Here is a 16097-nt window from a genome sequence, read left to right as displayed (position 1 = left end):
GCCGATTGTCACCATTTGCGAGCGAATTCGTGGGGAACTATCAAGCGGAATTCATGGGTTCCCGCGCCACCACGGACCAAATATTCGCGATTCGGCAAGTTCTGCAGAAGTGCCGCGAATATAACGTGCACAGTGCCCACACATCATTTGCTCAGCGATTTCAAATCGGCGTTCGACACAATAGATCGAGATCAGCTATGGCAGATAGTGCACGAGTACGGTTTTCCAAATAAGCTAACACGATTTGTCAAAGCGTCGATGGATCGGGTTATGTGCATTCTTCGAGTATCAGAGACACTCTCGAGGCCCTTTGAAGCCCGAAAAGGGTTACGGCAAGGTGATGGTCTACCGTGCCTGCTGTTCAACGTTGCGTTAGAAGGTGTAATTTATTTATTTATAATTGATATCAACAGACACAGTGTGGTCCTAATGATAATTACTTAATCTATTTAAAAAGTCAAATTGTAATCTGCTACGTGGAATGTGAAGATCGACTCGGATGACACTCTGTTGAAGGTCCGCTGCAAACCAATGATGGCGCCGTTTACTCCATAGTTAGTCTGGTGAAGAGGTAATCGGAGGAATAAATTATTGCGAAGGGCGCGAGAGCGAACGTTCATATTTATCGCACTGAGAAGCTCGGGGCAGTCAATTCGATCTTGCAAAATATCCGAAATCGTCATAGCACGGAATAGATCCCGCCGCACTTGCAATGTATCGAGTCCAATAAGCAAACCCCGGCTTTCGTAACTTGGCAGCTGGTGAGGGTTGCTCCAAGGCAATCGACGAAGGGCAAACCGAACAAATCTGCGCTGTACTGTCTCAATTCGATGGACACCGTTTAGAGAATGAGGATTCCACACAACTGAAAAATATTCCAGAGTTGATCGAACGAGTGAGCAGTAGAGAGATTTCAAGCAGTAAATATCTGAGAAGTGCTTAGATATTCTCATTATGAGCCCCAAACAGCGCGATGCCTTTCCGACAATATAGCTGATATGCTGTTTAAACGTCAGTTGTTCATCGAGAAAAACTATGAGATCTTTGACACAATTCGCTCTGTCAATCGTGGATTCAGCTAGACAGTAATCGAATCGAATTAGCGTTTTTTCCTCGAGAACGTAATGACCGTACATTTCTTGGGGTTTAGGGTCATTCGGTTCAACTCGCACCATTCCGCAAAGGTTACCAGTTGGCGTTGAAGAAAAGCTGCATCATCAGTATTCCGGATTCTATGGTATAACTTGAGGTCGTCGGCGAAAGACAACCGTGGCCTTTCTAAACAAAAGTTGACGTCGTTGAAATACAGAAGAAAAATCAATGGACCGAGATGGCTGCCTTGCGGAATACCAGATGAAGCAAAGAACTCTTCGGATACACAATCACCTATCTTGACTGCTAGACGACGATCACTGAGAACACTGGCAACACTGTCTAGTGCTAAAGTCTGGGTTTTTATCACGCGTCAATTTTGCCTATTTTTATCTGAATTTTGCTTAAGATAATCAAATATTACCGTTAATGCGAAAGAATTATTGCCCGCCGATTGAAGACGAGTGCTATTCTCCCGATTACGTCTCGTTTCGGAGCTCAATTTTGTGATTTTGTTTCGCATCAAATCAGAAGAAGCCACCATTGTTTCTGCTTTCCTTCGTAACCCTCGCTTTGTTCTGTCATCATGACGAAAAACAACAAGTGCGATGCTGACTCTTGTTCGGGTTCTGCTGGCTCACGTAGTCAAAAGATTAGTTGCGAATTTTGTGCTAATTGGTTTCACCACAAGTGCGTAAATCTCAATAACATTGTGATCAAATCTCTCCGCGAGTGCCCCGGTATCTGCTGGCTTTGTCCCAAATGCCGCATATTGGATAAACGTTCGCAGTCACCTACTGAAACATTAAACCTGATCTTACAACGCACTTCGTCAACGCTTACTCTTGTCGGCGGTGTGATGGATACACTGCAAAACTTTTGCAAGATGTACCCGCATAACTCTTCGCATCCAAGTTGCTCGCAGCCCCAGCCAAGCACCCGTGTAATCAACGAAAGCGGAGGACCCTTCAAGGACCGTCTCGACGAGTTTCAACTCAACTTGAGCAATATGTTCGACTCGATCTTCGCCGAAAACAACAATAATAAGCGGCCTCGCACCAGCAGCACTTCCAGACCTTCTCTGCCTCCACCTGATAAGATTGCGAAAGCTGACGTTCCAGTAACCAGTGCAGTTCTTACAAATACTATAGTTCCCGTACTTCCAGGTGTTACTACTAGCTGCCATCCGACTACAACATCTGACCTACCCGCTACCAACGAGTCAACAAATTTTGCTGCTAGCGTATTCGATAAAACTGTTGCCCGCGACGCAGTCATGTTCGTCGATAATTTGCATTCTGCTGTCCCTGCTGCTATCGACAACACAACTTTCAATCAAAGCGCTGCAACCACCGCCTCGTCTGCCCGAGGTTTTACCACCACCGCTACCACACCGCACACACAACCAACTTCAAATGTTTACATTGCTCCCAATTCTGAGCACACCTGTTTTGCTAATGCCGCCTATACGCCTGCTACCGCCACTATTCCCGCTGCTACTCCCATTGCTGCTGCTGCCGCAGCCGAAGCCATTTCAATTGTCGCCGATCCGATTCCAACCGACACCGATACCAATACCGCCCCCGCCACTACTGTGGTACATCATGCAATTCAGTTCGCTCCAACTGCCTCCAATGATGCCAATACCGACATCACTCCATTGCACCCGCTACCAGCCCAAATTACCATCGCCAACCGCCCCGCCAACACACATATTTCGCTGCCGCCAATTGCCACTGCTATGACCATCAGCCCCACCGATACCCACACCAACGAGTCAAATCGAATGCACCACATGTCACTTGCAGCATATTCGTCGTCAGTCGGATTCACTGTTCCGTCTACATCAACATCAACATGTAACAACAACTATGCAGCTCATGTCTCGCTTGCAACATCAACGCAAACTAATGGCAGGCAAGCTATATCAGTAATTTCAAATGTACCATATACCGGCCTCAAACAGTTCATGATCCAACCCGCGCGTCCCCAACAATTAACATATAACGAAACTGCTCTCCCCCAAAGAACCATTATTAAAAATCCCGCAACAGCCCAAAATAGTAATCAGAATTCCTCTCTCTTGGTAGCTCCCCCCGCACAGCAATTACCTAAAGCTGAGAAGTGGTTCTACATCACCAGATTTTTACCTAATGAATCAGAAGATAACATTTGTAACTATGTACACGCTAGAATTAACTGTGACAAAAAGTCAATCTTGTGCCATAAGCTCGTGCGCCAGAATCTTGATTGGCCGCTCTCTTTTGTATCGTTCAAATTAAGTGTTCCTGCTGATTTCGAAGAAGTAATCACATCTCAAGATTTCTGGCCAAGCGGTGTGACAATGGCTCCTTTTTTAGAGCACAACTCCAAGCAATCAGCGCAACGCAGACTGAATCCGTCCCTTCCCCCACCCCCTCGTCTGAAAGCCATTCGCAACAGAAACACTCTTGTACAATCACCACAATCTCCAGCAATTATAACACGGCTAATTCGTCAATCATGCCCCCGCTCCCCAATGTACCATCAGCCGATGTCAGTTTCACACCAAGCACACCAATTCCAGACAACCCTAGTTTAGACATATACTACCAGAACACAGGCGGCCTAAATAGCTGTGTAAGTGCGTACTGTCTTGCTTGCTCTGACAGTACTTACGATCTGTATTTGTTCACCGAAACTTGGTTGAACAGTAGCACACTATCGAAGCAAATTTTTGGTAGCTCTTACACGGTGTACAGGCAGGATCGCAACGATCAGAATAGTTCCAAGGTGAGAGGAGGAGGTGTTTTGATAGCATGCCGCTCAAAATTCAAATCTCGTCTGGTGCCTCTCTCTAATGTCACCTGTAACGTCGAACAGCTCTGGGTCGCTCTTTCGCTCCAACATTACACGCTCTATGTCTGTGTTATTTATATTCCGCCCGATCGAGTGAATGATTTAGATATAATTGATCAGCATCTGAACTCTCTTTCCCTGATTACGAAACAAATGGCTTTGAATGACAGGATAATTATTGTTGGCGATTTTAACTTTCCAGGAATAAAATGGACCAGTAATTCGTCCAGTTACTTGTACCCTGATGCAAACTGCTCTTCACAAACTGTTTCTTTTCGGAGGCTTTTGGACGACTACAATACCGCTGGTGTGATTCAATTGAATAATTGTTACAACAGCAACAATCGCCTGCTTGATCTCTGCTTTGTCAGTCAGGAGTTCGCCGGTACTTGTGCAATCACCGCTGCACCTTCACCGCTTGTTAAAACTTGTCGCCATCACCCCCCTCTCCATATCACTATTCAGAATTGCTCGCCTGTTATCTTCAATGAAGTCTGTGAATCTACTTACTACGATTATAAAAATGGAAATTTCGAAGGTTTCTGTTAGGGTTGGACTGGCACTCTCTTCTATCCAATGGGAATTGTAATTCTGCTGCCACGCTATGGACGCATATTGTATCTTATGCAATTGATCAGTTTATTCCTAAAAAGACACGCCGTGAACCCATGCATCCACCTTGGTCCAACCCAACTTTAAAACGATATAAATGCACCAAACGGACAGCACTCAGAAAACTGTCGAAGCATCCCACCCTTCATCTGAGATCATATTATATACAGCTCAACAATCGTTACAAGCGACTGAACAAGAAACTTCACTATGCTTACCAACGTCGCATTCAGAATAGTCTTAAAACAAATCCAAAATTGTTTTGGAACCACGTTAACGAGCAGAGGAAAGAATCCGGATTACCCGCTCAGATGTCACTTGACGATTCATATGCATCAACCTTGTCTGGAATATGCAGCTTATTCCGTGAACATTTCAGTAGTGTGTTTACCAAAGAAACTTTAACTAGCCATCAAATTTTAGCTGCAACCAGAAATATTCCTCCCCATTCTCCCATTGGGCCCCACCCCCTCATCACAACTGCCATTGTCAACACGGCATGTTCTGAATTGAAGTCATCGTCAAGCGCCGGACCCGATGGAATTCCATCTATAGTGCTAAAGAAATGCATAAGCAGTCTCCTCGTACCATTATCAATACTATTCAATACCTCTTTGCATTCGGGAATTTTCCCTGATTCATGGAAACATTCTTACATTTTTCCCGTGTTTAAAAAAGGGAACAAATGCCTTATATCAAACTATCGCGGGATAGCTGCCTTATGTGCAGTATCTAAGCTATTTGAAATTATTGTGCTCCAATTCATCACTCACAACTGCTCTAGATACATATCTGATACCCAGCATGGTTTTATGCCCAAACGGTCAACTTCAACAAACCTTGTTTGCTATACATCTTTCATCATCAAGTCCTTACAAGCACGACTTCAGGTTGACAGCATATATACCGATTTCTCTGCTGCCTTCGATAAGATAAATCACCAGATAGCAATGGCCAAGTTCGATAGGCTTGGGTTCAATGGTTCCTTTCTGGCTTGGATCCAGTCATATCTGACGGGTCGTGACATGACTGTGAAAATTGGAGACTGCTCAACCATGCCATTCGAAGTGACCTCTGGGGTCCCACAGGGAAGTCATCTTGGACCCTTCATATTTTTACTCTATCTAAATGATTTAAACTTTTCATTGGAATGCTTTAAGTTGTCATTCGCCGACGACTTCAAACTATTTCATCTAATCAAAGATTCTGAAGATACCGATTTTCTGCAGACACAGTTGGATATTTTTTCAAATTGGTGCAGCGTAAATAGGATGGTATTGAATCCTTCAAAATGTTCCGTTATCTCTTTCTCCCGCAAACGCACGATAATTAAATATGACTACAAGATTTCGCAAACCATTCTCAAGCGAGAGTCATCCGTAAAAGACTTGGGGATTCTACTAGACTCTAAAATGAATTTTAAGGATCACATAGAATATACAATTTCCAAGGCTTCTAAGTTACTGGGGTTTATTTTTCGTGTTTCGAAGAACTTCGACGATATATACTGCTTAAAGGCACTTTACTGTGCTCTGGTTCGTTCAACGCTTGAATATGGTGCTATTATTTGGGCACCATATTACCAAATCGATATCCAGCGCATAGAAGCTATTCAACGCAAATTTATTCGTTTCGCTCTTCGTCGACTTCCATGGAGAGATCCACTAAACCTCCCGAGTTACCAGGACCGCTGTCAACTTATTAATCTCGACCTGCTGTCCGTTCGACGAGATGTCTCTAAAGCTGTTTTCATTGCTGATCTGCTACAATCACGAATTGATTGCTCTAATCTCCTACAATATGTGGATTTCAATATTCAACCTCGTAGTCTTCGATTTCATCCCTTTTTAAGAATACCTTATGCCAGGACCAATTACGGGTATAATGAGCCATTTGCTAGTATGTGTCGTCTATTCAATCGTTGTTCTAATGTCTTTGATTTTCACTTGTCCCGAGATGTTGTAAAGCGATTGTTCCATAATACCCTGTCATATCGATAATAATCTCAGTGTTAGTTTGTAAGCGTAAATATTGTACTCGTAGTATTAGTTATAGTGAATCGTTTATATGTATCATTTGGATGTTTGTAATCTGTTGGTACAAAAGATGAGGAGGTTTTATGCCTGCTGGAGAGCGAGATTGAAAGGATTTCAGCTCCAGCGGGCTTTTCCCTGCTCCCAAATAAAACAAATAAAACGATTGAATCCAACGGAGAATATTAGTACCAAAGCCAAGTCTATCCAACTTTACCACTGCAATCGCGTGATTAATCTTGTCAAAAGCAGCTGAAAGGTCCGTGTAGATAACGTCAGTTTGAAGGCCGTCCGACATGGCATCTGTAACATATGATGTGAACGACAGAAGATTCGTAGATGTTGAACGTTTCGGCATAAATCCATGCTGAGTCTCGGAGATATACTTTTTGCAGTGGCTGGAGATGGGTTCCAACACAGCCATTTCAAACAGCTTAGGAACTGCGCTTAGCGTTGTAATACCACGGTAGTTGTCAACTACCTTTTTATCACCTTTTTTGTGAACTAGAAACATGAAGGAGGATTTCCAGAGTCCGGGAAATACTCCCGTTGTTAGCGACAATTGAAACAGATGACAAAGAGGTTCAATCAGACCCGCAGAGCATTTTTTTTAGAATAATAGTTAGTATACCATCTGGGCCTGCCGAAGTTGAAGCCTTCATTTTGCCAATCGCCAGTTGTACCATATTATTGTCGATATTGATAGAGTGCAAAGACTGGTATGATTGAGGTATATTAAGAGCCGCGCGTGAAACCTGGGTCGGTGTCAGTTTCTCGTTGGAGAAAACACTCGCGAACTTTTCAGAGAATAGATGGCAAATCTCCTGTAAGCTAGAGCTCATACGTCCTCCATAGCTCATCGTTGAAGGCAACCCGAATTCCTTTCTTTGCTCGTTTACATGCTTCCAGAATGTTTTAGATTCGGACTTCAACTTACGTTTCACGTTTCGCAAGTAATCGGCATGGCAACGCTTCGATGTCTTTTTATAGACTTGGTTAACATGAACGTAGTGTTGTCGCAGAACGTAGCCCCCAAACCTGGAGTACTTCTTCAGAGCGGCTCTTTTAGTCGCTTTTAACCGTCTCAGCTCGGCAGTGTGCCACGCTGGGTGCTTAGATTGAAGGCCACTTCTTTTGAGTACATAGCGATCGATAGCATAGCTCATAACATTGGAGAAGGTCTGCACTGCAACGTTGACATCATCATTGTCGAGAATTTCAGTCCAGTGGATATTCGACAGGAAGTCAATAATGCTATTATAGTCGGCTTTTCTAAAATTATAGCTGACGGTGTCAGAAGCATTGCAGTCATGCTTCACTCGAATCGCTTCAAGCACTATATGCAGGGGAGGGTGGTGTCTAACAGTCTTTACCAGGGGGAACGGTGCTGCGGTAACATTAGGCGCGTAGTCAGTTTTGGTCGAAAAACAGAGATCAAGGATTCTGTTGTTCTCGTTCACCACATTATTCGTTTGGCGCAGCAGATTTAGACTGTAGCAGTCAAGCAAACTGGTGATACCATCATGAAAAGATGACAGTTCGGGATCAGCGAACATAAATCCGTCAGAAGCAGAACGCCATTTTAATCCGGAGAAATTGAAATCGCCAACAATCAGGATCTCATCAACCGGGCTTGCTTGAGCGGAAATCCGTTCCAGTGATGTGAATCAATCAATGTCGAATCGTGAGTGCGGTCCGGTGGAAGATAAACCACGCAAAGAAAAAGTGCGTAGCCAAGCAAGTTGATTCGCACCCACACCTGCTCGACACAGACCCCCAAAGTCAATCGTCAATCAGTTGCGCTTTCAATCGACGATGGATAGCCACAAGTACCCCGCCGCCGGTAGCCTTGAGACTGTTGCGTGAGCTGCGATCAGTACGGAAAACATCGTAGTTGGCACCAAATGCATGCACTGACAGAGTGCTATCGCTAAGCCACGTCTCTGTGAGGGCGATTATGTCGAAGCATTCATCCGAACTTGCTATCAAATAATCGTTGATTCCTGAATTCATACCGCCGGCATTCTGATAATATATTTGTAGGTTTGAATGCCGCGATTGACTGGAAGCGAGGAGCTGATCAATGCTTGCATTAACAAAATCAAGTTCGTACTTGCCGTTGGTATCGATTTGGAAGACCCCTTCACCACTCCTGCACACAGGACCGGGACGACTGGTGAACGCTGGCTGCAATGGCTCGACTGTGGCAGGGGGGTCAAGGGCTTCCATAGTGCTAGCTGCAGTGCGTCCCAGGGTGCGATGAGTCATACCAGCATAGCATAGAGTGCTTAGTCCTTCTGCGATCGTTGTAGAGCCGAATGTGCTATTAATAGACGTGCTCGTTACGATGGGATCAAAATTTTGTTTCTGACATTGAAGATTCACAGCGGCGGTAGAGTTGTGTTTATCAGCAGACTGAAAGTGAAATTTACATTGAGGGAGTGCAGCAACTTGTATTGCTTCGGAAGGACATATACCCTTCTTGACTTTACCTGACACAGAAGAAGTCGCCGATTTGTCAGGTAGATCGAGATCGCTCGCCGGGTACAAGAAGTTGGACAGACGAGTTTATCCAGAATAGCTTGGCGCTACTGTCCACCACCAGATGGATTTTTCTCCGCCGTAATCTTGATAAGCGGGGATAGAAACAAGTGGCAGACTGAAAGCTGAAGCCAGCAGGATTGGACTTATCATCAACGTTTCGAAGACAAAATACATGAAAGGAAGAGGTTCTAGAGACGACAATGTGAATCTCCCATCCCGAGTTCGGATTGACGGTGACGAAATCGAGATGGTCGACGAATTCGTGCATTTGGGCTCACTGGTAACCGCCGACAATGATACCAGTAGAGAAATTCAGAGACGGATCTTGGCGGGAAATCGTGCCTACTTTAAACCCGGAGGACACTTCGTCCTCGCACGAAGTTGATTATCTACGGAACCAACTACATAGGAGAGACTGTCCAACGCAGGATCACCCAAATATCAGTTAATTTCTGTCCAAAGAAAACAATTTATTGAAAAATTGACTTCATGTGCACAAACCAATGGCCTCCTGGAGGGTGGCCATCACCCAGTCAGACAATCCCTGAATCCTACCTGAACTCTGGCGATGACGTCGACCAACAAACGCTACTATTGCGCGCGGCTAGAGATGAAAATGGGATATGCGGGAAACTCTCTACTAACCCAACCAACAAAATGAAGCTCGGCGGTTAAAGAAGCAAGAGGCACTCATACGCCCGTCAAACTTCTTCCCAGAGAACCCATGACCGGCTGTAGAAATCGATCATCTAGCCGATGGACAGAAGATCAAAATAATTCCGCACACATTTCTTAAAAAGTCCAAGGCCTACCTTATGATTTGGACACCGTCAACATGGAAACATCCTGGAACAGCTAAAGGGGCAAAGGGTCATAGAGGATCGAAGGATCACCAAAAAGGTTTACGGTAGCCCATCACACACTCCGCTTCTGGTACTCTCCTTTTCCGGATCCCACCTATCGGAAGAAATCATCCTTCGTATGGTGTGTGTTGAAATCAGGCGATACTATCCGAGCCCGATGCAATGTTTCCGCTGAGGAAAATTTGTTCATGGATCCAGGGTATGCATTCAGAAAGAGGTATGTCTCAACTGTAGCGGAGAACACAAAGTCAACAAATAAAATCCTTACAGCGCGAAGAGCAAATGTGTTAACTGTAGCGACAAACATTCAGCCAGGGATTGACGGTGTCCAGTTCAGATGAAGGAAGCGCAAATCATCAAACTGAAAATCGATGGAAATTTAACGTTTCCCGAGGCCAGATCACTGGTCAACCAAAACAATACTATTAACTCCTCCGCAGACACTCTTAAAAAAACCTCAAGCTCACAGTCGACGAAAGGGACCGAACCATAAACGCTCTGATGGAGGAAGTCGCCAAGCTCAAGGAGCTGGTAGCGAACCGACCGACAATGGAAGAAACAATGTAGCGGCGCTAAGAAATCCCGTTGAATATTTAAAAAACTACAAGGGGCGGCCCTGTGGGATTGCACGCACTATAGACGTAGAACTATACTACTTCATGTAAAATATTTATTTTCTTAGTACATTTAGAGTAATAATAGATCAAATATATTTCTTACGTATAGTTTAAGCACAACCAATCAACATCGAATGTTACATATAACCAAGCCTTCTTGGTTATCAGGTCATTTCATTTGTAGTAGGTGATGGAATCTGATTAAACTTATTTGAGAAGATCTTAAGAAAGAAGACAGAAAACGGTGACCAACCTTATATCTGGAACTAAAACTGTATAGCACAAGATCAGGTTTTAAAAATTGTAAAAACTTCGATTGTGTGTGGTAAAAAACCCGAACCGGCGAAGAAAAATCAAATTTTAGACAATATAATCACATTTCATGTATAGACCAAGCTTTCTAGTCTGTCATTATTGTAACTTTCCTAAAGTACGCATACAAATGTATGGCGAATGCAGTGGTCTTAATCATATATCAAAACCATAAATATACAAGAATCGAAAACCATTTTATATATGGACTTACACGTGCTCTTGCAAGGGTTTTTCGAGTGGCAGTGTATTCTTTTTTAAATAGGTTTTGTAGTATGTACCTATTAGCAGAATCAAAATAGGATAGGCTGAGTGGAAATGAATCAATGGATTGGTCGAATGTAAATAATAAACTTTCGTTGTGCTTTCCATCGATCCGCGTAAATTTGGTGCTAAGAAAGTTTTTGTCTTTGCGTAACGAAAGCACGGATTACTATCATGGTCACGCACACAATTCGCAGGTAATATCACATTCAACTCTTTTCTCTTCTCCTCTGTAGGCGGATAAGCACATCTAGTACAAGTACACAAAATAGTTCTATACTACTGCCAAGGAAATGTGATACCAACGCAAATAATCTATCCTTACAAGGTGGTAATTACAACATTAATTTATTCGTTTACTAAATGTTCTGTTAAAAATAGCTTTATATACACTGGCCCATCATCAAATGAACATCAAAAATCTTTCCGTTGTATATGCCATCTCACATGTGTTCGCTAGTTCCGTTCCAGTAACTAATCAAATTATAATTATATGATTCTAAGAGTATGTATTTTTTATTCTAATTGAATGTTTAGAATAGCTCTAAATGATTAAAGCAGTTGCGAGTAAGAAAACTAATCAATTGTCCTGTTGCATTTCACATCTGTATGACTGTTAACATAAAACCAATGTCGAAAAAGAAATTTTTCGATTCAACGAATCGAAACACCGATGGAATATCACGCTAGAATATACGATGTATGTATTGCAATGAGATTCAACCACTATATGGTTCCCGTCAAGCGTATGATATCATCCAATTTATTCATAGACTAATTTGGCAGGAGAAGCATGAGTTCACGTGCAACTATTGATGTTTTGGTTTTCGAATGTAGCTTCACTTGTTGTTTCGGGGCTGTCACAACGATGTTTCACTGTCATCAGGTTTTTCGTTGTTCGTTGCTCAATCATCAGCCATTATTATCGGCAGCGCCACCGCCACCTGCTCCGACTACTGCTCCCACGCCGTGCTGTTTTTGCACTTTCTTCGGCAGCAGCATCCGCAGTGGATCTTTGTGGTAACGGGCAAACACTTCCCGTTTGAAGATTTCGAAATATTTTCGGTTGACATTGTTCTGCCGCTCACGCCAAGCTGGACGACTTTTTTTGTTCTGCAGCCCCCAGTGGACGGTGAAGAGGGGGCTGAGCACCTGGAATTGGTAGCCGGCGACGAACATTTCATAGACCTGAGGATGAAACACAGATATTTGCTTGATTATTACGGAATCATTTGGGATTTGCAAACTACATTTGATATTATATATATTTCTGTTTCTAAAGAACATCAACAGAGGGTCGGAGTTCAGTACCAACTATGCAATAATTTGTTTCAAAACAAATCCAATAATATACCCAACATTGCAGAGAGTCGGGGAGGAGAAAATATTTTCTTCTGGACAAGAAAGCTTTGCCACTGCCTACACGTATAATAATAATGGTCACCACCATCCCGCAGAGACGAGTCTAGTACCATATAAACGAGCACAAGAGCCAAACCGTCCACAAAACCATCCCAGATCAGAATCATGAAACAAAAAGCCAAACGAATATTACCTTCTTAAATGCTGACATTTAGTTCAAACGTGCCTGGAATTTATTAACCTTTATTAAAATTGTACGGAGATAGACAACAGAAAGAAAAGCGAAGCACATCTGCCATCACGCACGTATATCCCTTCCCTGTACAAACAAAATTTACACTTTCCCAAGTTAAGTTTTTTTCTAACTTTACTCTGCATATTGAAAGCCTCGCTCGATATTATCAACTCCCCCACCCATTTCTTCATATTCAATCCGACTCAAGCCACTAACGCTAGGATTTTCCGCATTAAACGAGTTGGTTTTTATTTCTATCCCCATTAAGTTAAACAGAATCGTAAAAAAGACAACCCCTCCGAAGTTGAGCCACGTAGCGTACATACAGAACAACGAGGAAACTCGTATGGGCCTGTTCTGAAGAAACAGTACGAAAAAGATGCACACTAATATATTTTATTTTATTTAATTCTCACTTTTCCGTCCCAGCGAACGAAGACGATGCCTACGACGCCGGCAATGACGAGGCTTGCTAGTCTCGTGAATCCAGAGTCGGATTGAAGATCGGCCGGGTCAATGTTGAGCAACGTGGAACATGAACTAACTACTAACTACATATATATTCTTTATATAATTTAGAACTCGAATAGAGGACAAATAACCCTACTTATGAAGTGCGGTGACGTGTTAAGAAAATATGTTTAAAAACTCTTTATTTAGGATATTATACGATCCAACCAAGAGTTGCCCCCAAAAATAAGTAAGGCCAATAAATGTGACTATTACCTTTCATTTGAGCACTAACAGTTACAAGTATTAGCTCTAAATCTGAAGTTATTACAATTAGCATGATTGGATTCCGATACAGCAGCGCAGTCAGAGACAGTTTACGCTGATGACGAAAAATGAAATTTTGATATACCTGCTTCATTTTGCTCTGTTATTAAAACTGATAAAACCTATCAATTTAGACTGTCTTCGACTACATTTTCCAAGTAATTGGATTATTGTAAAAATTCTAGGAAAATTGTATTAAGCATTGGAAGGTAAAACTTGTGCAGCTTCTAGCACTGTGATGGAAGCACATATCTTTATGGAAAAAGGGTTTTCGTGTTTCTTGAGTTTTGTTGTATGCACAAGAAAAAAGAGGTATGAAAGGGTTAAACATTTGAGCATTATCGTTTGAAAGTTCACGCCATTGCCCGTAAAACTGACCACTGAATGCGGCCATGAGTAAACTAACGTCCAAAACAAAGTGATTCCTGTTTACTTCTATGTCGATGCTTTCTCATACAAACCGAGAACCTAGCCGATATTTCATTCCATGTTATCTCCGTATGTGCACTTGTCTATAGTGGTGCACCTTTTCATGTGATCCGTTCATATTGGGAGCACTTTGGATTTCTTAGACTTCGTTTGTCAGAAGGAAGTTTCGACGAACATAGACCGGGGCGAATGAGTTTGATTTTAGGCAACGCACATTTCAGCTAAAGTTAAAAGCTTCTGTTCATTTGCAGATAGGAGGTTACTTGGTGATGATGAAATAGAACCTTTCGTGCCTTTTCAGATCACTGCCAGTAGAAACATTCGCACGTTGCCGACCCAACCTGCCATTATTTAAGTTGAATGAATCGTGACCTTCCGGTTGGATATTATTAGGACCAGTCACGGTAATCACAGTCTTTACCACGGTGTGCCTAAAATCGTTATTACACAAAAATGACCATCAATTCACTATACGGCATTCGAAACGACAGTATCCAAGCATCTTCTCAGTGAATTTCAAAATGAGCCATCGAAAGATTCGAGAGATATGACGATTTGAAGTTTTATGACACGTTTCATAAGTCTACCAGCATACACTCACAGGTTTGGTTTGATCTTTATAAACAAAAAAATATTTTTCTACTTATTTAAGAGACGATATTCGAAAGATATAGTATTCAAGTATATTCCCTGTTAATTTGACAATATTTCATTGACGGAATTGAAAGCTATAGCGGTTTGAATTTATATGCGGTCATCGATGGGTTTTCTACCAGACTTCAAGCATGAATCCATGTTTGCCCATTGACTATTTAAATCGTTTATACGTGTAGTGGTTTTGAAGAAAAACCTTACCATTTAATTACATAAATATATTATACAAAAGGTGTTATTTATATGCTGCACTGAAAAATTATGAAATATGGTCATCGTTTTGAATACATTCACTAAATATGATAATACATATAGTTGAGAATAATTATGTTGTCTATTGTTTGGGGTAGGCAACTCTATTTTACATTCTTCTTAAGAAAAATTGTTACTAAAACGTATTCCTGTTAAGTAATGAAAAAATAATAAGAATCAGTCAACAAACCACTGGGATGTGGCCTTTTGAAGGAAGCATTCCAACTTTCACTCAAATTTTTAAGTTTACACATTTTACTATAACGTTAGAGAGACAACCCCATGTTCATACTTTTTCAGTGCACCATATAAATAACACCTTTATTGTACCATTTTTATATTCATGTAATTAAATGGTAAGATTTTTCTTTAAAACTGCTGCACGTATAAACGATCTACATGGTCAATGGCCAAACATGGATTCACGCTTGAAGTCTGGTAGAAAACCCATCAATGACCGCATACAAATTCAAATCACTAAAACTTTCAATTCCGTCAATAAAATATTGTGAAATTAAGAGGAAAAATACTTGAATACTATATCTTTCGAATTCTAACTCTTAAATAAGTAGACACATATTTTTTTTTGTTTATAAAGATCAGACCACATCTGTGAGTGTATGCTGGTAGCCTTATGAAACGTGTCATAAAACTTCAAATCGCCATATCTCTCGAATCTCTCTACGGATCATCTTGAAATTTACTGAGAAGATGCTTGGATACTGTATGTTTCGAATGCCATATGCCGAATTGATGGTCATTTTTCGTGTCAATAACGGTTTTAGACACACCGTGTTAGGTGATATTATGTTTTTATTTTTGTTGGTGATCCTAAATTTTAACTTTTGGAGACACTTCAAAGCTGTTCAATGTTTCTAGATTTCACATAAATGGATGATGATGAAATTTCTGAATTTCTTTATTTTGAAAAGGTTTAAAACGATCTAGTACACCTAGGTGCACTAGAGCTGGAAAACATGTTAAAACAATTCAACAGGGAGACGCACGGTAGATTGTCAAAAAGTTCACGGTGTATTTGGTAGAACAAGTTGCTATAGACATCAAAATGTTACTAAAAGTGAGATTTCATTGTCTACAACTATGTAGAGAACTAAAAATCGATCTAAAATCGGCCGGGGGAAGTATTTTAATTTTATCAAAATTTTAAATTCGCTCAGGGCCTACTGGTTAATAAATCGATTTCAAAAAAATA

General features: G+C 41.7%; 1 protein-coding gene across 1 annotated transcript in view; it reads right to left on the bottom strand.

Moving 5' to 3' along the window:
* Positions 1 to 11496: 11496 nt before the first annotated feature.
* LOC131688550 (beta-1,4-glucuronyltransferase 1) overlaps positions 11497 to 16097 on the bottom strand; it is a 128010-nt gene continuing 123409 nt past the window's right edge. The window contains exon 4 of the mRNA XM_058972863.1: positions 11497 to 12363. Coding sequence (XP_058828846.1) covers positions 12088 to 12363 — 276 coding nt within the window. The 3' untranslated portion in view covers positions 11497 to 12087. The remainder of the gene's footprint in view (positions 12364 to 16097) is intronic.

The sequence above is a fragment of the Topomyia yanbarensis genome, chromosome 3 (assembly GCF_030247195.1).
Source record: "Topomyia yanbarensis strain Yona2022 chromosome 3, ASM3024719v1, whole genome shotgun sequence".
Taxonomy (NCBI): Eukaryota; Metazoa; Arthropoda; class Insecta; order Diptera; family Culicidae; genus Topomyia; species Topomyia yanbarensis.
The sequence above is the reverse complement of the archived record's forward strand: the minus strand, read 5'-3'. Positions and strand labels throughout refer to the sequence as shown.